This window comes from Girardinichthys multiradiatus, chromosome 23 (assembly GCF_021462225.1).
Source record: "Girardinichthys multiradiatus isolate DD_20200921_A chromosome 23, DD_fGirMul_XY1, whole genome shotgun sequence".
Taxonomy (NCBI): domain Eukaryota; kingdom Metazoa; phylum Chordata; class Actinopteri; order Cyprinodontiformes; family Goodeidae; genus Girardinichthys; species Girardinichthys multiradiatus.
The window spans coordinates 26,339,693-26,362,726 of NC_061815.1; the positions used below are offsets into that span (position 1 = coordinate 26,339,693).

At 39.9% G+C, this 23,034-nt stretch overlaps 3 protein-coding genes across 17 annotated transcripts in view; all 3 read left to right on the forward strand.

The window, feature by feature from the left end:
• LOC124860299 (protocadherin alpha-C2-like) overlaps nt 1–23,034 on the forward strand; it is a 192,052-nt gene that overhangs the window by 135,598 nt on the left and 33,420 nt on the right. Inside the window, exon 1 of one of the 15 annotated variants that reach the window (XM_047353502.1) lies at nt 3,490–5,971. The exons of 10 other annotated variants lie outside the window; for them this stretch is intronic. In XM_047353502.1, coding sequence (XP_047209458.1) covers nt 3,596–5,971 — 2,376 coding nt within the window. In that variant the 5' untranslated portion in view covers nt 3,490–3,595. Of the gene's footprint in view, nt 1–3,489; nt 5,972–6,763; nt 9,296–9,900; nt 12,390–13,533; nt 16,009–20,266; nt 22,719–23,034 lie in introns of those variants that run through there. 4 more of the 15 variants (XM_047353495.1, XM_047353496.1, XM_047353499.1 and 1 more) reach the window with 4 other exon arrangements.
• On the forward strand, nt 130–2,993 carry LOC124860301 (protocadherin alpha-3-like). The gene has a single exon (XM_047353512.1). The coding sequence runs from the start codon at nt 429–431 to the stop codon at nt 2,907–2,909; it is 2,481 nt and encodes an 826-aa protein (XP_047209468.1). The 5' UTR covers nt 130–428; the 3' UTR covers nt 2,910–2,993.
• zgc:123181 (uncharacterized protein LOC735300 homolog) lies at nt 16,400–18,212 on the forward strand. The gene has a single exon (XM_047353524.1). The coding sequence runs from the start codon at nt 16,759–16,761 to the stop codon at nt 17,647–17,649; it is 891 nt and encodes a 296-aa protein (XP_047209480.1). The 5' UTR covers nt 16,400–16,758; the 3' UTR covers nt 17,650–18,212.

Here is a 23,034-nt window from a genome sequence, read left to right on the forward strand (position 1 = left end):
GGTGCTGTTTCACACAGCCATGTGCTTTTGTATGAGGAATCTAGTCGTTTATTTAGCTTTTAAATCACATAAATTGCTTATTTAATGTATTCATTGAATGAGCTCTCTGTCAACAGTATTTATTAAAATCAAATTGTTTTTTTGTAGAAAATAAAAATCAGATTATTCTGTTGCATTACTAAATGATCACAAGATGTCGCAAGAGACCGCGCAACAAAGCTGTTTTCGGTGCCGGAAACTCCTCCTTCAGTCCAGACCTAAAGCTAAAACGTCATCATCTGGGTTTGCTTTGTGAGAACACCTCGCAGATGAGCAAGGCCCGTAACGAGTGAGGATCGTTTGCAACAATGGATACATAAAAAAAAAAACATAATTTTTCATATTTGTTAAGCACGAAACCAGAACGTGTTGTTTTTTTCTGGAAAGCGATGGCTGTTCGGACACAATGGGATAATATGTGGAGCCTGGTTTTCACCCTTTTCTGTCTCTGTGATTGGTCCGTGGCTCAGATTTCATATACCATTTCTGAGGAGGTAGACAAAGGCACGGCAGTTGGAAACGTTGCGAAGGATTTAAACCTCAGTGTGCAGCAGCTCCAGTCCACGGGTCTCCAAATGACATCTGGGAATAAAAAACGGTATTTTGACATTAACCGTGAATCTGGACTACTTTTTGTTAGCGAAAGGATAGACCGGGAGGAGCTTTGTCCTAATCTGGCGAAGTGTTCCTTAAACATCGAGGCCATATTGAGCAACCCTCGCAGCCTTCAGCGATTTGAGGTTTTAATAAATGATATTAATGACAATGCTCCATTTTTTCTAGAGGATGTAATTACAGTTGATATATTTGAGTCTTCGTATGTCGGGGAGAGACATCCACTCCCAGTAGCTCATGATGCGGATGTGGGAACTAATTCAGTGAAGACATACAAGTTAAACCCAAACGAATATTTCTCATTAGATATACAGAGCGATGGTGACCAGAGTGTCTCTGCTGAATTAGTATTACAGAAAGCATTAGATCGAGAAAAAGAGCCTGTTATTGATATCATTCTGACTGCAATCGATGGAGGAAAACCACCTAAAACCGGGACCTTACAGATAAAAGTGAACGTTTTGGACGTAAACGACAATTCACCCGTATTTAGTAACTCTCTTTACAAAATAAAAGTGACTGAAAATGCAAATATTGGCACAGCTTTATTAACAATCAGTGCCGCTGATTTAGACGAAGGTGTTAATGGTCAGATCGTTTACTCTTTCACAGAGAGGGCACGTTTAAACCCTGAAGAAATATTTTCCCTTAATAACAACAGTGGAGAGCTTACAGTTAAAGGCAACATTGATTATGAGGAAAATCAAGCATTTGAAATTCGTGTTCAAGCACGAGACAAAGGTACTCCTCCCCGCAGTGCGCATAGCAAAGTTTTGGTCGAAGTCATTGATGTAAATGACAATGCTCCTGAAATATCTGTGTCATCTCTTATGAGCCCAATAAAAGAAGACGCTGAAAAAGGAACAGCTGTTGCCACGGTTACGGTCGCTGATAGAGATGGAGGCAACAACGGCCAAATAAACTGTAAGATAACAGGTTCTGTTCCATTTAAATTAAAATCTAATTATAAAAATTACTTTTCGTTGTTGGTTGATGGACCTCTCGACAGAGAAAATATTTCCAAATATGATATCTTAATTGAAGCAACAGATGAAGGATCGCCGGTTCTCTCGAGCACAGCCGTGATTTCCCTTCAGGTGTCTGATGTAAATGACAATCCTCCTCGATTCGCTGATTCTTTCATAAACGTTTACGTAAAAGAGAACATTCCAACTGGAACAACTATTCATAAACTGACGACGTTTGACTCAGATTCAGATGAAAACGCAAGATCAACGTACAGTTTAATTAATTTCCCCAAAAATATGCAGATTAGTTCAATGGTAACAGTTCATTCAGATACAGGTACAATTATAAGTCTACAGTCTTTTAACTATGAGGAGTTAAAAACGTTTCAGTTTAAAGTTCAGGCCACAGACTCTGGTGTTCCTCCTCTCAGCAGCAACGTGACTGTTAATATTTTAATTCTGGATGAAAATGATAATAATCCAACAATTTTAGCTCCTTATTCTGAGCACGGCTCTGCTAACAGTGAGACCATCCCCTATTCTGCTGAAGCAGGATACTTCGTAGCAAAGATCAGGGCTGTGGACGCAGACTCTGGATACAATGCGCTGCTTTCTTATCACCTGTCTGAGCCCAAAGGAAACAACCTGTTCAGGATCGGAACCAGCACCGGGGAAATCAGGACTAAGAGGAGAATGAGCGACAATGACCTGAAAACTCACCCCTTGGTGGTGCTGGTTTCTGATAATGGAGAACCTTCTCTGTCAGCTACCGTGTCTATTGATGTGATGGTGGTTGAAAGCACAGCTGATGTTCAGACTCAGTTCAGACATGTGCCTATAAAGGAGGACAACTTCTCTGATTTGAACCTATATCTGCTGATCGCCATCGTGTCAGTCTCTGTGATCTTTCTGCTGAGTCTCATCAGTTTAATAGCTGTCAGATGCCACAGGACAGACGGTGATTTCAGCAGGTACAGCGCCCCCATGATCACCACCCACCCTGACGGGAGCTGGTCTTACTCTAAAGCTACTCAGCAGTATGACGTGTGTTTCAGCTCAGACACACTGAAGAGTGATGTAGTGGTTTTCCCCGCACCGTTTCCACCTGTAGATGGTGAACTGATCAGTATAAATGGAGGAGACACTTTTACCAGAACTCAGACTTTACCAAACAAGGACAAGGTGAGTTGTCTTCAAGCTAAAATATTTTATAAATTAAAAACAAATGTTTTTTTTTTCTTTTTTTACTGCAATTTCCGTATAAAGTTATTTGTTTTATTGGTCTAAACGCATGTTAGCGTTATATCGGTGTTATTGTCTAGTTGACAAACATTAATGACAAGCGTTCATCATGAAGTGAATTTCAATCTATTCTGTTCCAATTAAGCGTAATTTCATCCGGCATACTTCTGCATTTGTGTTCCAAAACGCTTGCAAAAGGCACTAGCCATGTTTCTGAAAGGTTTTTTACCGGTTAAATTACACAAAAGATTAAAAAATGGTGTGTCTTATCTATTTCTTTATTATTATTATTATTTCTCTACCATTGTTTAATGTCTATTTTCCAAACCCGTCACTAAATTCATAACTTCCCAACCTATGTTTTTCTTTTTCCTTTTCATATGACCTTAATGTTCACCTCGACTAAACGCAAGATGTGTTTTTTTAGATGTTTCGTCTGTAAATAAAATACAGCTGAATTATCTTTATTTTCCGAAATATTATTTGGAGGCCTATGTAACGAGCACAAGATGTCACTCGAGACCACAGCTTCACTTCTGCTCACTTAATAATGTAAAACCCCTCCTTTTTTTGCTGAAATGTGAACCACTGAGTACGTGATGTTGAGTCTGGGTTAACAGACGTTGTCGTGTGGAAAAAGGTTCCGAGATTCGAAGATTTTGGACGTATTTTACTACTTTTCTCCGTTTTATAAATGAAGGAAGTTTGTCTGGATTTTTCATCTTTACAAAATGAATCAGAAACGGTACAGGGAAGCTGAATGGATGCTGCTCGCCATTATTCTTTGTTTATTCGACTGGTCCTCTGCTCACATTTCCTACTCGGTCTCCGAGGAGGTGGACAAAGGGACAGTGGTTGGGAATATTGCCAAGGATTTACATATCAGCGCACAGCAACTGGAGGAACGAGGATTTCGAATTGTATCAGGATACAGTAAGATGTATTTTGGCGCTAATTTAAGAACGGGAGCTTTATTTGTAAGCGACAGGATCGACCGCGAAGAGTTTTGTTCTAATACACTCAAATGTCCCTTAAACATACAGGCTCTCCTTAACAACCCTATGAATATATATCGCATTGAAGTAAACATTCTGGATGTTAATGATAACGCACCAGCATTCTCAGAGAAAATCCATGTATTTAATATATCTGAATCATCTTCCGCGGGTGAGAGGTATCCTCTCCCCGCAGCTCATGATGCAGACGCTGGCATTAATTCAGTCAAAACCTTTAAAATAAGTCAAAACGAGTATTTTTCTATAGATGTAAGCAGTAGTCGTGACAGCGTGTCTGCTGAGTTAGTCCTGCAAAAAGCTTTAGACAGAGAAAAGCAACCCGCAATTAAACTGACCCTAACAGCAGTGGACGGAGGTAAACCGTCAAAGTCTGGCAGCATGCAAATTCTCATAAATGTAATAGATGTTAATGATAACACGCCTTTGTTTAGTAAGTCCCTTTATAAAGTAAGTGTCAGCGAAAACGTACCCGTAGGTACAACAATACTAAAATTAGATGCAACTGATTTAGATGAAGGTTCAAATTCTGAGATTAAATATTTTTTGATGAGAGGGGGAACTGTAGACTCTTCTAATAAATTTTACGTTTTTCCGGACAGTGGTGAAATTGCTGTCAAGAGTCATTTGGATTACGAGGAAAGCAATGTATATGAAATAAGAGTGCGCGCAACAGATCGAGGCGCATCCCCCAGGAGTGGTTACTCTAAGGTGTTGGTAGAGATTATTGATGTTAATGATAATGCACCAGAAATATCGATAACAGCGAGGGTGAGTCCTGTGCTGGAAAATGCGGGAATTGGGACAGTTATCGCTTTGGTAACTGTGACTGATAAAGACGGAGGACCGAATGGCCTCACCAGCTGTAAAATCCAAGACTCTGTCCCATTTAAATTAAAGTCAAATTACAAAAACTATTATTCATTAACAGTTGATGGTCCTCTCGACAGAGAAACAGTATCAGTTCATAATTTGACTATTACTGCTGCCGATGAAGGTAGTCCAGCTCTCACTAGTACAGCTGTACTCAACGTGCATATTTCTGACGTTAACGACAATGCACCTACATTTCCAGAAGGTAATATCAATGTATATGTGAAAGAGAACAGTAAAGTTGGACAAATAATCACAAAGGCAACAGCACAGGATGCAGACGTAATGGAAAATGCTAAAATTACGTATTTCTTAATTGATGAAAACCCCTCTAAAATACCGCTTTCAAATATTCTAAATATAAACACAGAAACCGGCGAAATAAGTGCGCTGCAGTCTTTCAACTATGAGGAGTTAAAAGCGTTTCAGTTTAAAGTTCAGGCCACAGATTCTGGTGTTCCTCCTCTCAGCAGCAACGTGACTGTTAATGTTTTAATTCTGGATGAAAATGATAATAATCCAACAATATTAGCTCCTTATTCTGAGCATGGCTCTGCTAACAGTGAGACCATCCCCTATTCTGCTGAAGCAGGATACTTTGTAGCAAAGATCAGGGCTGTGGACGCAGACTCTGGATACAATGCGCTGCTTTCTTATCACCTGTCTGAGCCCAAAGGAAACAACCTGTTCAGGATCGGAACCAGCACCGGGGAAATCAGGACTAAGAGGAGAATGAGCGACAATGACCTGAAAACTCACCCCTTGGTGGTGCTGGTTTCTGATAATGGAGAACCTTCTCTGTCAGCTACTGTGTCTATTGATGTGATGGTGGTTGAAAGCACAGCTGATGTTCAGACTCAGTTCAGACATGTGCCTATAAAGGAGGACAACTTCTCTGATTTGAACCTATATCTGCTGATCGCCATCGTGTCAGTCTCTGTGATCTTTCTGCTGAGTCTCATCAGTTTAATAGCTGTCAGATGCCACAGGACAGACGGTGATTTCAGCAGGTACAGCGCCCCCATGATCACCACCCACCCTGACGGGAGCTGGTCTTACTCTAAAGCTACTCAGCAGTATGACGTGTGTTTCAGCTCAGACACACTGAAGAGTGATGTAGTGGTTTTCCCCGCACCGTTTCCACCTGTAGATGGAGAGCTGATCAGTATAAATGGAGGAGACACTTTTACCAGAACTCAGACTTTACCAAACAAAGACAAGGTAGGTTTGAGTCTTTTTTGCCTTTTGTCTTGTTTTTTTTTTTAGCTATAAACTTCGAATGATCCCGTATTATATGCATCCCATCAACAATAATCACTTTCTTTTACTCTGAAATATAGTGCCTCCAGATTTCTGGAGTTTAAATAATTACGTCTTATGGATCAAAGTAACTCATTCAGACCGAAAATAAACTAAGCCCTTTTGTATTTCCACAACATAGCAACACTTTTTACTATTTTTTTAATACAACTATTACCACAATTAATTTTATCCCGTGTCTCAATTGAAAGCAATATAGTGTTAACCGTTTAGGATTTTTTTATCATGAAAAAAAATATAGGAATCATCTGAAAAATAGTGTGTCCATAGAGAACACCACAATGGCCATGGATGCATGAAGCTCTCCGTGGTGCTGAAAGTAGTCACCTCCCTCAAATCTAACATAGAATTCACAAAACCTGATAACTGCTCGACGTGGCAGACTAGTCGGATATTCTGTTAAAAAGTTAAAGCATGCCTTTGCTATTTCATGAAATGTTTTGACTGCTTCCAATAGTACATCGCCGAGATTTATATGTGACCCCTTTTAGACCTTTAACGTAATGGGTGTATAGAATAGTGCAATAATAGGATTAAAATGTGGTAATTGTTTACCATTATTTTTAAAGTTACCCAAAACATCCGGCAACATATTTAGTGAGTTACATTAGATGCTCCACGAGGTGTCGTTGGAGACCGCCGGTACATTTTTTACAGTCCATCTAAAACTCCACCCTGCACAGAAAGGCGGAAACCGTTATTGGTTATTCGTTTACAGACACCGCTTCATTGTGCCGTGGTACAAAAAGAAAAGCTGCAGTTGCTGCTGGATAACCGTATTAATGAGGGATATATATGTCAATAATACACACTGGTATAACCGGATTTCAAGGAATTTGGCGTTTATTGCTCAGGATGGGAAACGAGGAATGCGCTTGGATATTTTGGATTGTGCTGCTTTGTCTTTGTGACTGCTCTGCTTCGCATTTATCTTATACCATTTCCGAGGAGGCGAACAAAGGGACCTTGGTGGGGAATATTGCAAAGAATTTAAACCTAAATGTGCAAGAGCTGGAGGACCGAGGCCTGAGCATTGTCTCGGGTTATAGTAAGAAATACTTTGACGTGAATTTATTGACGGGGGATATATTTGTTAACGACAGAATAGACAGAGAGGAGCTGTGTCCGAACACAGAACAATGCGCTCTAAGAATACAGGCTGTTTTGACGAACCCGATGGTTGTGCACCGAATTGAAGTGAATGTTTTAGATATTAATGACAACTCGCCTGAGTTTAATGAGCATGTATATTTGGTAAATATCTCTGAATCAGTGCCACCAGGTGAGCGTTATCTTCTGCCAATCGCAGAAGATGCAGACGTAGGAAGCTACTCACTGAAAAGCTACAAGCTGGATAAGAACGAACATTTCTCAATTGATGTTCAAAGCACCGGAGAACATGGATTATCTGCTGAGCTTGTGCTCGACAAAGCTTTAGACCGAGAGAAACAGCCAGTGCTTAAACTCGTCCTGACCGCTCTGGATGGAGGAAAACCAGGTAGATCTGGAACATTACAGATACACGTACTTGTGATAGATGCTAATGATAATACGCCAGTATTCAGCAAATCTCTTTACAAAGTGCGTGCAAATGAAAACACAGCACCGGGAACAGCGTTGATCAAAATAAATGCTACAGATTTAGACGAAGGCATGAATGGCAAGATCGTGTATTCTTTCGTAAAACGAGGTAATGCTGATCCAACAAATGTATTTGATTTAAATTCGGAAACCGGAAAAATTACTTTAAAGAGCAATATGGATTTTGAAAAAACGCCCGCTTATGAGTTAAGAGTCCAAGCAAAAGACCAGGGAGCCTCGCCTCGTAGTGCGCATGCTAAATTATTAATAGAGGTGATTGATGTGAATGACAATGCTCCAGAAACATTGGTGACGTCATTAATGACACCAGTAAGAGAAGACGCACAATTGGGAACTATAGTTGCTTTAATTACAGTGAGTGATAAAGATGGAGGGAGCAATGGGGTGACTAAGTGCAGCGTAGTTGGATCTTTTCCTTTTAAACTGAAGTCAAACTACAAAGATGACTATTCATTAGTAGTTGATAGATCGCTTGACAGAGAGAACATTTCTATTTATAATGTCACAATAACAGCTACAGATGAAGGAAGTCCGCCTCTGTCCAGCATGAAAGTCATTACAGTCAGTGTTGCTGATGTTAATGACAATGCACCCCGTTTTATGGAGCCAGTTATTTACATTTATGTAAAAGAAAACAGTCCAGTTGGTTCGAAAATATACACAATAGATGCAGTTGACTCTGATTTAAATGACAATGCAAAGATTACCTACAAATTGCTATCTAATTCACCTAAAAATATCCCAATCTCTTCTTTTTTAAATATCAACTCAGACACAGGAGATATAATCAGCTTGCAGTCTTTTAATCATGAGGAGTTAAAAACATTTCAGTTTAAAGTTCAGGCCACAGACTCTGGTGTTCCTCCTCTCAGCAGCAACGTGACTGTTAATGTTTTAATCCTGGATGAAAATGATAATAATCCAACAATTTTAGCTCCTTATTCTGAGCACGGCTCTGCTAACAGTGAGACCATCCCCTATTCTGCTGAAGCAGGATACTTTGTAGGAAAGATCAGGGCCGTGGACGCAGACTCTGGATACAATGCGCTGCTTTCTTATCACCTGTCTGAGCCCAAAGGAAACAACCTGTTCAGGATCGGAACCAGCACCGGGGAAATCAGGACTAAGAGGAGAATGAGCGACAATGACCTGAAAACTCACCCCTTGGTGGTGCTGGTTTCTGATAATGGAGAACCTTCTCTGTCAGCTACTGTGTCTATTGATGTGATGGTGGTTGAAAGCACAGCTGATGTTCAGACTCAGTTCAGACATGTGCCTATAAAGGAGGACAACTTCTCTGATTTGAACCTATATCTGCTGATCGCCATCGTGTCAGTCTCTGTGATCTTTCTGCTGAGTCTCATCAGTTTAATAGCTGTCAGATGCCACAGGACAGACGGTGATTTCAGCAGGTACAGCGCCCCCATGATCACCACCCACCCTGACGGGAGCTGGTCTTACTCTAAAGCTACTCAGCAGTATGACGTGTGTTTCAGCTCAGACACACTGAAGAGTGATGTAGTGGTTTTCCCCGCACCGTTTCCACCTGTAGATGGTGAACTGATCAGTATAAATGGAGGAGACACTTTTACCAGAACTCAGACTTTACCAAACAACGACAAGGTAAGAAATATATACTTCATACTATGCGGGTTTTAGAGCAATAAATATAGTTTGTCATAATTCTCCAAATCTGTATTCAAAAATGTGGACCATTTGTGTCACAAGTTGTCAAACGTTTAGTTTATATGGTTTATATATATATTTTTTTACTTTTATTTTTCTTTCATTCAAATCTCATTTATACAGTTTGTCGATAGTATCCAATGTAGTTTAAGTTTTGACTAATTTATTTTATTTTTCTTGACAAGTGTCATTGTTTATAATAATTCTATACATTATTTTCTCAAAATAGTATTTTATAATGAGTCAGTAACCAAACGTTTATGCAACTTTTATCATGTGGAGACTTGCAAAAGTCAATTTAAAAAGATTCAGTAAAGAGCTATCCAGTTGTCCTAGAGGTGAAGCCTGAATCTTAATATGTTTTGTTTGTAAAATATCGTTGTAAGTTGTAAGGGTTTGAGTTGCAAAACAATTAATTTGCTGACTGGTTATTCACCACATGATGTCGTCGGAGACCGTGGATTTGAGCGAGAATATATATTTAAAAACTCCTCCTCCTTATAAGACAGAGAAAAAAAAATCATCTTTCGGCCCAGGGACAGGGCTTGTCGGGAAATGCAATAGACTCCTGTCATCACAATTGCGCTGGACGAAAACACGTTTACTCCGGATAAATGATTACTTCAATTGAATTATCCTCCGTGATCCCATGATGTATCCACGAAGGGAAAAGGAATACGTGTGGATTTTCATTCCATTGTTTCTTTGTCTGTATGGCTGCTCTACCTCGCAACTATCCTATTCCATATCAGAGGAGGTGAACAAAGGCACCGCTTTGGGGAACATCGCCAAGGATTTAAACCTAAATGTTCAGGATCTGGAGAGCAGGGGATTTCGTGTTGTTTCGAGTTACAGTAAGAAATATGTTGACGTTAATTTGCGGACCGGAAACCTCTTCGTTAACGAGAGAATAGACAGAGAGGAGCTTTGTCCGGATCTCGTAAAATGCTCGCTAAAAATACAAGCTGTTTTAAGTAACCCAATGACTGCACATCGCATAGAAATTAATATTGTAGACATAAACGATAATGCTCCCGCATTTGTTGAAAACAAACATTCCCTAAATATTTCGGAATCATCACTAACGGGAGAGCGATATCCTCTCCCTGTAGCCGTGGATGCAGACATAGGGAGCAACGCTGTGAAAACCTACAAGCTGAGTCAGAATGAACATTTCTCTCTAGATGTTCAGAGCGGTGGAGAACATGGCGTGTCGGCTGAATTAGTGCTGCAGAAAGCTTTAGACAGGGAGACACATTCGCTCATAACACTTATGTTAACGGCAATTGATGGAGGTAAGCCTCCTAAATCAGGATCACTACAGATACATGTATTTGTTATAGATGTTAATGACAATATACCCAGCTTCAGCCAATCGCTTTACAAAGTAAGTGTAAAGGAAAACGCACCTCCTGGAACACCTGTAGTAAAAGTAAATGCAACAGACATGGACGAAGGCATAAACGGTAAGATTATGTACTCCTTTATTAAAAGAGGAAATATGGATCCATCACATATGTTTGAGTTAGAATCAGAAACTGGAAAAATAACTTTGAAAGGAAGTCTAGATTATGAAGAAGCGCGTGCTTATGAAATTAGAGTCCAAGCAAAAGATCAGGCATCTTCACCTCGAAGTGCGTATGCGAAAGTATTAATAGAGGTGATTGATCTTAATGACAATGCTCCAGAAATATCGGTCACATCCTTAATGACACCTGTAAGAGAAGACGCACAAATCGGGACGATTGTAGCTTTAATTACTGTGAGTGATAAAGATGGAGGGAACAATGGTGTAACTAAATGCAGCGTAATTGGATCTGGTCCCTTTAAACTGAAGTCCAACTACAAAAATGATTATTCATTAGTAGTTGATGGACAACTGGACAGAGAAAATATTTCTGCTCATAATGTCACAATAACAGCTACAGATGAAGGAAGTCCGCCCCTGTCCGGCGTCAAAATCATCACTGTTCAAGTGGCGGATGTGAATGACAACGCACCTCGTTTTATAGAGCCAGTTATTTACATTTATGTCAAAGAAAATAAACCACCGAATTCAAAAATGTATACAATTAATGCATTCGATCCGGATGTAGATCAAAATGCAAAGGTTAGCTATAAACTGTTGGATAATTCGTATAAAAATATTCCAATATCATCTGTTTTAAACATTAACTCAGACAGTGGAGACATAATCAGTCTGCAGCCGTTTAATTATGAGGAGTTAAAAACGTTTCAGTTTAAAGTTCAGGCTACAGACTCTGGTGTTCCTCCTCTCAGCAGCAACGTGACTGTTACTGTTTTAATTCTGGATGAAAATGATAATAATCCAACAATTTTAGCTCCTTATTCTGAGCACGGCTCTGCTAACAGTGAGACCATCCCCTATTCTGCTGAAGCAGGATACTTTGTAGCAAAGATCAGGGCCGTGGACGCAGACTCTGGATACAATGCGCTGCTTTCTTATCACCTGTCTGAGCCCAAAGGAAACAACCTGTTCAGGATCGGAACCAGCACCGGGGAAATTAGGACTAAGAGGAGAATGAGCGACAATGACCTGAAAACTCACCCCTTGGTGGTGCTGGTTTCTGATAATGGAGAACCTTCTCTGTCAGCTACTGTGTCTATTGATGTGATGGTGGTTGAAAGCACAGCTGATGTTCAGACTCAGTTCAGACATGTGCCTATAAAGGAGGACAACTTCTCTGATTTGAACCTATATCTGCTGATCGCCATCGTGTCAGTCTCTGTGATCTTTCTGCTGAGTCTCATCAGTTTAATAGCTGTCAGATGCCACAGGACAGACGGTGATTTCAGCAGGTACAGCGCCCCCATGATCACCACCCACCCTGACGGGAGCTGGTCTTACTCTAAAGCTACTCAGCAGTATGACGTGTGTTTCAGCTCAGACACACTGAAGAGTGATGTAGTGGTTTTCCCCGCACCGTTTCCACCTGTAGATGGTGAACTGATCAGTATAAATGGAGGAGACACTTTTACCAGAACTCAGACTTTACCAAACAAGGACAAGGTAGGCAATTAAAATTACTTGGGGTTTATATTTTGATTGTAAGGATTGAGATTCAGACGATTTAAGCTGGGATTGTTATTTTGTTACAATAAAAAAGGAGAAAATGCTATGAATTTAAACAAACATACAAAACTCAGTGAGGCATGTCAAATTAACCACTCATGGTTGGAATTACGCATAGGAGCCTTTAAAAAGAAGTCTTAACGTTTAAGTGAAGCAGCCTGATGGAACTTTGTTTTCTTACAAACAAATAAGTCGTTGAAACATTTTTTTTTTGTGAGTATTTCAAGGTATCGAATACATCTCCTTGAAACACAACAGGAATACTGAAGTGCACGCAGTTAGAAATTCACTTGCTGTATCTTACCTGTAAACTTATTACAATGAAACAATACATATGGTTTAAAGCTGCGAGAAATAACTGGATTTATTAAAGTTACAGTAACAATACCTCAATTCTAAACGTATCTCCTTTAGATATACTATTTTTTTTAAAAGCATTTTATAATACAGTCCAAGTGAATCCTACTCAAAATTAGACGGAACACACAATGATTATGAAATGGAAGTACTTCCAATATGTTTTATTTTCACAAAATGAATTCTCATTTAGAATAGAAAGAAACGAAAGTTAGGTGACTTCGGTGCTATCCATAGTACTTATGTCAGAATTACACCATTTGGGTCCTAAACCGAACCTCAGCAGTTATTTTTGTCATTGGGATTTATACATTAATATTAGATTAAACTGCTTATCGAACTACTATGCAACATTAACTACATTTAAACTATAAACGTTTTATTTGGATTTTCAGGATATGGTCTTGTCATTGAAATATTTCAAATGTGCATGACTGCACTTAAAATTGACTTCATATTTAAATTTAATATTGACATTTATAAACGTAAACCTGGATATTATATTTGGGGTTTTTTATTGATAAAATTAAACCACCGGTAGCGAATATGTGTCTCATTTACAACGTTTACCCAAGTTAGTTTTCTATTTTGGTAAGTGTTCATATGTCTTCTACCACATGATGTCACTCGAGACCATTGGTATGAATTACTTTATAGGTCTATAACCCCTCCTTCGTTCATGTTGAAAGGAATAACCCGTCAGCAGCCTTTGTAGTTTCCTGCCACTCGGCTGTACGTGGGGAAACGAAAATAATCTGGAAGTACATGTTTTTTGGAGAATAAATGATAAATTGGGCTTTGTTTTGTCGCCACATTAAGGATGTTTTGGCGAAGACAAAACGGATATCTTTGGATTTATTTGTTTGCGCTGCTTTGTCTTTGTGACCGGTCTGCATCGCAGCTATCTTATTCAATTTCCGAGGAGGTGAACAAAGGGACTGTTGTGGGGAATATTGCTAAGGATTTAAACCTCAACGTGCACGACCTGAACACCAGGGACCTCCGCATTGTTTCAGGTTTCAGCAACACATATTTTGACGTGAATTTACAGACCGGGAACCTATTTGTTGCCGATAGAATAGACAGAGAGGCGCTTTGTCCGTATGTGGTAAAATGCTCCATTAAAATACAAGCGGCTTTAAGCAATCCAATCAATGTTCATCGCATCGAGATAAACATTATTGATGTAAATGATAACTCGCCTTCGTTTATTGAACAAACGCAGTCATTAAATATCTCGGAGTCTTTATCTCCGGGGGAGAGATATCCTCTCCCTGTAGCGGTGGATCCCGACATAGGAAGCAACGCAGTAAAAAGCTACAAGCTGAGTCAGAATGAACATTTCTCACTTGATGTACAGAGTGGTGGAGAACATGGCGTTTTGGCTGAGTTAGTGCTGCAGAAAGGTTTAGACAGAGAAAAACAACCAGTGATTAAACTTGTTTTGACTGCTGTAGACGGAGGTAAACCGCCTAGATCGGGGACATTGCAGCTGACTGTTAACGTGATTGATGTAAATGACAACACTCCTGTGTTTAGTAAATCTCTTTATAAGGTGCAGATCAGAGAAAATGTTAGTCCTGGAACATTTGTTGTTAAGTTGAATGCGACGGATTTGGACGAAGGCGTTAACAGTAGGATTCATTATTTTTTCATTATAACAGGAAGTATTGATCCATCAAGCTTCTTTGATCTAAATTCAGAAACAGGAGAAATAACAGTGAAAGGGAGTCTAGATTATGAAGAAACGCGTGCTTATGAAATCAGAGTTCAAGCAAAAGACCAGGGAGCCTCGCCTCGTAGTGCGCATGCTAAATTACTTATAGAGGTGATTGATGTGAATGACAACGCTCCAGAAATCTCTGTCACATCCTTGATGACGCCAGTAAAAGAAGATGCAGAGCTGGGGACGATCGTTGCTTTTATTACAGTGAGTGATAAAGATGGAGGGCAGAATGGAGTGACTAAGTGCAGTGTAGTTGAACGTTTTCCTTTTAAACTGAAATCCAACTACAAAAATGATTATTCACTAGTAGTTGATGGATCGCTGGACAGAGAAAACGTTTCTACTTACAATATAACTGTTATAGCTTCAGATGAGGGAAGTCCAGCTCTGTCTAGCATCAAAGTAATTACTGTTCACGTTGCTGATGTTAATGATAACGCACCTCGGTTTACAGAACCCGTGATTCACGTTTTTTTAAAAGAAAACAGCCCCGTCGGTTCAAATATTTACACAATAAATGCCGCTGATCCGGATGTAGATAACAATGCAAAGGTAAGCTATAAACTTTTGGATAGTTTTCCAAAAAGTATTCCAATTTCTTCAGTGTTAAACATCAACTCAGACACAGGAGATATAATCAGCCTGCAGTCGTTCAACTACGAGGAGTTAAAAACATTTCAGTTTAAAGTTCAGGCCACAGACTCTGGTGTTCCTCCTCTCAGCAGCAACGTGACTATTAATGTTTTAATTCTGGATGAAAATGATAATAATCCAACAATTTTAGCTCCTTATTCTGAGCACGGCTCTGCTAACAGTGAGACCATCCCCTATTCTGCTGAAGCAGGATACTTTGTAGGAAAGATCAGGGCTGTGGACGCAGACTCTGGATACAATGCGCTGCTTTCTTATCACCTGTCTGAGCCCACAGGAAACAACCTGTTCAGGATCGGAACCAGCACCGGGGAAATCAGGACTAAGAGGAGAATGAGTGACAATGACCTGAAAACTCACCCCTTGGTGGTGCTGGTTTCTGATAATGGAGAACCTTCTCTGTCAGCTACTGTGTCTATTGATGTGATGGTGGTTGAAAGCACAGCTGATGTTCAGACTCAGTTCAGACATGTGCCTATAAAGGAGGACAACTTCTCTGATTTGAACCTATATCTGCTGATCGCCATCGTGTCAGTCTCTGTGATCTTTCTGCTGAGTCTCATCAGTTTAATAGCTGTCAGATGCCACAGGACAGACGGTGATTTCAGCAGGTACAGCGCCCCCATGATCACCACCCACCCTGACGGGAGCTGGTCTTACTCTAAAGCTACTCAGCAGTATGACGTGTGTTTCAGCTCAGACACACTGAAGAGTGATGTAGTGGTTTTCCCCGCACCGTTTCCACCTGTAGATGGTGAACTGATCAGTATAAATGGAGGAGACACTTTTACCAGAACTCAGACTTTACCCACAAAAGAAAAGGTGAGTTATTATTGGCCACTAAGTGCAATTTGCAAAATTAAATTGCAGATAAATCTTGTATTCTATAGCTAAGATCGACACTTGACACTCTGTTAAATGTACTTATATTCCTTTCTACAATCATATTAAAAACAATCATCTAAAAAAAATAATAGTTCAAGGCTAATCAGATGGTTTTGTTTAAGCCGCTTTCCATGGTGCTGAAAATCAGCTCCTTGCTATTTGTCATTTGATCTAAAATCTTTAAGTTCTTTTTGTTTTATGTTGTTTTAAGGTTGATGACTTATTAACATTAACATGATATTGTTAAGTTGTTTGTTTGTGTTGTTGATTATTATTAATACTTTTTTGGACTTGGCGATGTTTGACCTAATTTTCTTTTGGCCTCAGTAATCTGTCAATATTTAATTTCCATTTTAACACAATAACTTTAGGTAATCTGTACTCAGGTAATATGCCATGGTTACACCTGATATGTGTCCCATTGGACTTGATACCTAATTTTTGAAAGTTTCTCACAGTTTATGGTTACAACGCGTGAGGTCGCTGATGGCCGCGTGTTTCGTGAGCTCGGTATTTTAAGTCTCCTCCTTTCTTTTTATGCGTCACAGCAGACTTCGTGCTTTGTTGCATGAGCAGAAACCATGGCTGAAAGCCGAGGAGTGGAATCATTTGGTCTAAAAATTTGCCCGATCGAGAGGCGTTTGTATAGAAATAATTAGGATCTGGTCTGTTTCTCTTAAATCAGCGATGGACAGAAGAAGGAATAATTGGATTTTATTTTTGCTGCTCATGTTGTTTGTATCCAACCGGTCTGCTGCTCAGATATCCTACTCCGTCGCCGAGGAGGCGGACAAAGGAACTGTGGTCGGGAACCCCGCAAAGGATTTAAATGTCAATGTTCGAGACCTGCAAACTAGGAATCTAAATATTGTGTCGGGACACCGTAAGAAATACTTTGAGGCTGATTTTAAAACAGGAGATCTTTATGTCAACGAGAGAATAGATCGTGAGGAGCTTTGTCTGAACTCTATTAAATGCACATTAAACGTCGAGGCCATACTGAGTGATCCTGTGGTGCACAGACGCATTGAGGTGGTGATTGCTGATGTGAACGACAATGTGCCTACTTTCATGGATAAATCATTTTCTCTCAACATCTCTGAATCTTCTCCAGTGGGCGAGCGCTTCTTGTTGCCTTTGGCAGTCGATGCAGATTCGAGCAGCAACTCTGCAAAAAATTACAAGCTCAGTGTAAATGAATACTTCTCCCTCGATGTACAGAGCGGCGGAGAGCACGGCGCATCTGCTGAATTAGTGCTACTAAAAGCTTTAGACCGAGAGAAGCAAGGAGTAATTAAACTGACACTCACTGCTACAGATGGAGGAAGACCTCCAAAAACTGGAACTCTACAGATCATTGTTAATGTTCTGGATGTGAACGATAACACTCTGTCGTTTAGCAAAACACTCTATAAAGCTCGCGTTAATGAAAATGCCCCAGTTGGATCTGTTGTTATTCAGCTTAGTGCCACTGATTTAGACAAAGGAGACAACGGGAAAGTAGTCTACTCTTTTTTCAAACGTGCAACCTTTAACCCATCTGATATATTTTTGATAAATGCAGAACGGGAGATGTAAGCTTTAAAAGGGAATTAGACTATGAAACACAATCAGCGTACGAAATCCATGTTCAAGCGACAGACAAAGGTTCGTCACCTCGGAGATCAAATGGATAGCTTTTAATCGAAGTAGTGGATGTAAACGACAACGCCCCTGAAATTATTGTAACATCACTGATGAACCCAGTTAAAGAAGATGCTGAAACAGGAAGCGTTGTCGCTTTGGTCACAGTGACGGATAAAGACGGTGGCAAAAATGGGCAAACTCGTTGTAAGCTTGTTGGATCGACTCCTTTTAAGTTAAATTCTAATTATAAGAGTTATTATTCTTTAGTTGAAGATGGACCACTTGATCGAGAAGCCCATCCTTCTTACAACGTCACAATTATAGCTAATGATGACGGTGTCCCATCTCTGTCCAGCTCCAGCGTTATTAATGTTCAAGTTGCTGATGTAAATGACAACGCACCTCGTTTCCTAGATCCTGTGATCAATATTTATGTGAAAGAAAACAGCCCAGTTGGAGCCAGTATTTTTACCATACGTGCAGTCGATCCTGATGTAAATGAAAACGCCAGAGTAACTTATTCTCTGGAAGGTGATGCAAAAAATATCCCCGTGTCTTCGTTCATAAACATCAACTCACTCACTTAAAACTGTGCACATATATTTATATTATATTGTAGATATGTTTATACTGTTTAATTTGTATTGTATTGCACCGACTACGCCAAAACAAATTCCTTGTCTGTCCAAAAACGTACTTGGCAATAAAGCTTTTCTGATTCTGATTCTGATTCTGATTCTGATTCTGATTCTGATTCTGATTCTGATTCTGATTCTGATTCTGAGACATAGTCAGTTTGCAATCTTTTAATTATGAAAAATTTAAAACATTTGCGTTTAAAGTTAAGGCCACAGACTCTGGTATTCCTCCTCTCAGCAGCAACGTGACTATTAATGTTTTAATTCTAGATGAAAATGATAATAATCCAACAATTTTAGCTCCTTATTCTGAGCACGGCTCTGCCAGCAGTGAGACCATCCCCTATTCTGCTGAAGCAGGATACTTTGTAGCAAAGATCAGGGCTGTGGACGCAGACACTGGATACAATGCGCTGCTTTCTTATCACCTGTCTGAGCCCAAAGGAAACAACCTGTTCAGGATCGGAACCAGCACCGGGGAAATCAGGACTAAGAGGAGAATGAGTGACAATGACCTGAAAACTCACCCCTTGGTGGTGCTGGTTTCTGATAATGGAGAACCTTCTGTCAGCTACTGTGTCTATTGATGTGATGGTGGTTGAAAGCACAGCTGATGTTCAGACTCAGTTCAGACATGTGCCTATAAAGGAGGACAACTTCTCTGATTTGAACCTATATCTGCTGATCGCCATCGTGTCAGTCTCTGTGATCTTTCTGCTGAGTCTCATCAGTTTAATAGCTGTCAGATGCCACAGGACAGACGGTGATTTCAGCAGGTACAGCGCCCCCATGATCACCACCCACCCTGACGGGAGCTGGTCTTACTCTAAAGCTACTCAGCAGTATGACGTGTGTTTCAGCTCAGACACACTGAAGAGTGATGTAGTGGTTTTCCCCGCACCGTTTCCACCTGTAGATGGAGAGCTGATCAGTATAAATGGAGGAGACACTTTTACCAGAACTCAGACTTTACAAAACAAGGACAAGGTAAGGAAAGCAGAAATAGCATCAGTTCAATGCTGCAGTTTTCATCATAACGAGTATTTAAATATTGGTTATGGCTGAAATAATCTTTATTTGTCACCTTCGAAGGTTTTTAGTATTCCGTTTTTGTAGGCTATCAATTTGTAGCTTTAAATATCTCATAATATATTTATATAATTATATCATAACCGACGTATATACTGACAGTTCTGCGGGTTAACCCATGGTTATCTTTATACTTTGTTTTCTTGGAAGTGTTTGTTGGTAAAATTATGTCTACCTTTAATTTTGCTGACAATATTTGCGGACTGGTAATTTGCTTTTCAAATGGCTGTAAAAGCAAATTGTCAAACATACCAAGAGTTGGCTTAACGAATGCATTCTAATCCTGCTAAAACTTTCCTTTAGAATATTTTTTCAGTAATAAGATAGTGAATCTTGAATAGTTTATCTGAAAATAATTAAAAATAGTTGCTAAATCCCCTCATTTTAACAAAAGATGTAAAGCAAGATCTGAGTGAAGAGGTCTAACAGCGGACTCTGGCCGTGGTGCTGAATTCTGGACATTGTTATTCGCAACTGGGGTAGTATTTGTATTGTTAAAGCTGTCAGAGCAAACTCTGTATCGTGTCTTTAAAATGTTTTTCAGGAAAGGGCAACTCTACTTAAGCATTTATTCGTGCAATAAACGCAACCGTATACAGTTTTATTCGTCTCTATTGTTCAGCTAAATCTTTTGTCCCTATTATTGCAACTAAGTTTCAGTTATGTGTCTATACATTAGAACCAGCAGCTGGTGTCGCCTAAGACTACAATTTTACGAGTGGCCCATTTTCTTTGTTTTTTTTTTTTTTTTTTTTTTTTTTAGTCCTCAGACTCCTCCTCCTCATGTGTTGCCACGGTGAACCGCTGCTTTGTCAGAAAACACATTCGGTCACACTACAGATTGGGCTTCGTCTGATATTCACCACAAAGCGGACATGTTCCAAAATTAGACCTTTATTCCTTTGCGTGGCAGCAATGGGACGCGGAGGACACAGAGACACAACCTGGATACGCATCTGGGCTCTGCTTTCTTTCTGTGGGACGTCCACAGCCCAGCTCTCGTTCTCCGTTTCCGAGGAGGTTGACAAAGGAACAGTGGTGGGAAATCTCGCTAAGGATTTACAAATCAGCGTCAACGAGTTGGAAAAACGGGAATTACGAATAGTCTCTGGGAACTCTAAGAGGTATTTCGACGTGGATTTGAAAGCTGGTACGCTATTTGTTTGCGACAGGATTGATCGCGAAGAGCTTTGTCCAAATACGGCGAAATGTTCCCTTAATATAGAAGCCATGTTGAGCAACCCGATGCATCTTCATCGCATAGAAGTTCAGATTACTGATATAAATGACAATGCGCCATCCTTTCGTGAAAAGGAAATTACTTTGAATATTTCAGAATCTTCTTTAACCGGGGAAAAATATTTACTACCCATGGCAAATGATGCAGATACTGGAAATAACGCGGTGAAAGGCTACAAGCTGAGCCCAAATGAATATTTTTCACTTGACGTACAGAACGGAGGACAACACAGTGAGTCTGCCGAGTTAATGCTGCAAAAATCCTTAGACAGAGAGAAGAAATCAGCTATACACCTAATTTTAACCGCTTTTGATGGAGGTAAACCTTCCATGTCAGGGACATTAACGATCACTGTAAATGTCCTGGATGTAAACGACAACAGTCCAGTATTTAGTCAGTCTTTGTATAAGGCTCAGGTCCTGGAAAACACCCCTTTTCAGTCTTTCGTTCTCACTGTTAGTGCTGTAGATTCAGATGAGGGAATAAACAGTGAAATATTATATTCATTTATTCAAAGAGGAAATATCAATCCCAATGCTTTACTCTCAATAAACCCAGACACAGGGGAAATAACTGTGATAGGAAAGATAGACTATGAGGAAAATGTAGCGTATGATATCCGCATACAAGCAAAAGATAAAGGCACACCTTCACGGAGTGTGCATGGTAAAATTTTAGTTGAAGTGATTGATGTTAATGACAACATACCCGAGATTGTGGTTACATCCTTGATGAGTCCAATTAAAGAAGATGCTGAGACAGGAACTGTTGTTGCTCTGGTGACTGTGACTGACAAAGATGGGGGGAAAAATGGTCTCACCAGTGCTAAAGTCATTGGGTCAGTTCCTTTTAAACTAAGACTAAACTATAAGAACTATTATTCATTGACAGTTGATGGACCACTTGATAGAGAGCATGTTTCTTATTATAATGTAACCATTTTAGCTACGGATGAGGGCAATCCACCTCTCTCTAGTACTAATGTTATCTCTGTTCACATTTCTGATATTAATGACAATGCCCCTCATTTCTCAGAGCCTGTAATAAATGTTTATGTAAAAGAGAATAGTGCTGTTGGAACTGCTCTTGCAATTAAAACAGCACATGACCCAGATGAAGCAGAAAATGCTAAAGTAATATATTCATTATTAGGTAACTTTTCAAAAAGTATTCCAATAGCTTCAGTTTTAAACATAAATTCCCAAACAGGAGATATAATCAGTCTGCAAAGTTTTAACTATGAGGAGCTTAAAACATTTCAGTTTAAAGTACAGGCCACAGACTCTGGTGTTCCTCCTCTCAGCAGCAACGTGACTGTTAATGTTTTAATTCTGGATGAAAATGATAATAATCCAACAATTTTAGCTCCTTATTCTGAGCACGGCTCTGCTAACAGTGAGACCATCCCCTATTCTGCTGAAGCAGGATACTTTGTAGCAAAGATCAGGGCTGTGGACGCAGACTCTGGATACAATGCGCTGCTTTCTTATCACCTGTCTGAGCCCAAAGGAAACAACCTGTTCAGGATCGGAACCAGCACCGGGGAAATCAGGACTAAGAGGAGAATGAGTGACAATGACCTGAAAACTCACCCCTTGGTGGTGCTGGTTTCTGATAATGGAGAACCTTCTCTGTCAGCTACTGTGTCTATTGATGTGATGGTGGTTGAAAGCACAGCTGATGTTCAGACTCAGTTCAGACATGTGCCTATAAAGGAGGACAACTTCTCTGATTTGAACCTATATCTGCTGATCGCCATCGTGTCAGTCTCTGTGATCTTTCTGCTGAGTCTCATCAGTTTAATAGCTGTCAGATGCCACAGGACAGACGGTGATTTCAGCAGGTACAGCGCCCCCATGATCACCACCCACCCTGACGGGAGCTGGTCTTACTCTAAAGCTACTCAGCAGTATGACGTGTGTTTCAGCTCAGACACACTGAAGAGTGATGTAGTGGTTTTCCCCGCACCGTTTCCACCTGTAGATGGAGAACTGATCAGTATAAATGGAGGAGACACTTTTACCAGAACTCAGACTTTACCAAACAAGGACAAGGTAAGAAATTCAGAAACTGGTGTAAGTTATAGCACCTGGCTATACAAAGATTATTGTTGTCTCAAACTTCATTTTTACCTTTGATCCGGTGTCAATGTCTGATTTAATCAGTCGAATATAGATTATTGTTTAATGTGTTGTTCGTAATAGTATGTCTTGGAGCCATAATAAACGAGTGTTTTTACATTACTTTTGAATACTTAATTTGGCATTCAATGTCTTGTTGATGCATCAGTTTTTCATGCACAACATTCAACACTTAAAGCTTTCAAAATGTCACTCTCTTTAGCCTTTTATCTTTTCCTCCTAAAAGAAA

Bases quoted from the DNA above. Each gene is read 5' to 3' on its own strand.
- LOC124860301 (XM_047353512.1), top strand. From the start codon at position 429: ATGGCTGTTCGGACACAATGGGATAATATGTGGAGCCTGGTTTTCACC.
- zgc:123181 (XM_047353524.1), top strand. From the start codon at position 16,759: ATGGACAGAAGAAGGAATAATTGGATTTTATTTTTGCTGCTCATGTTG.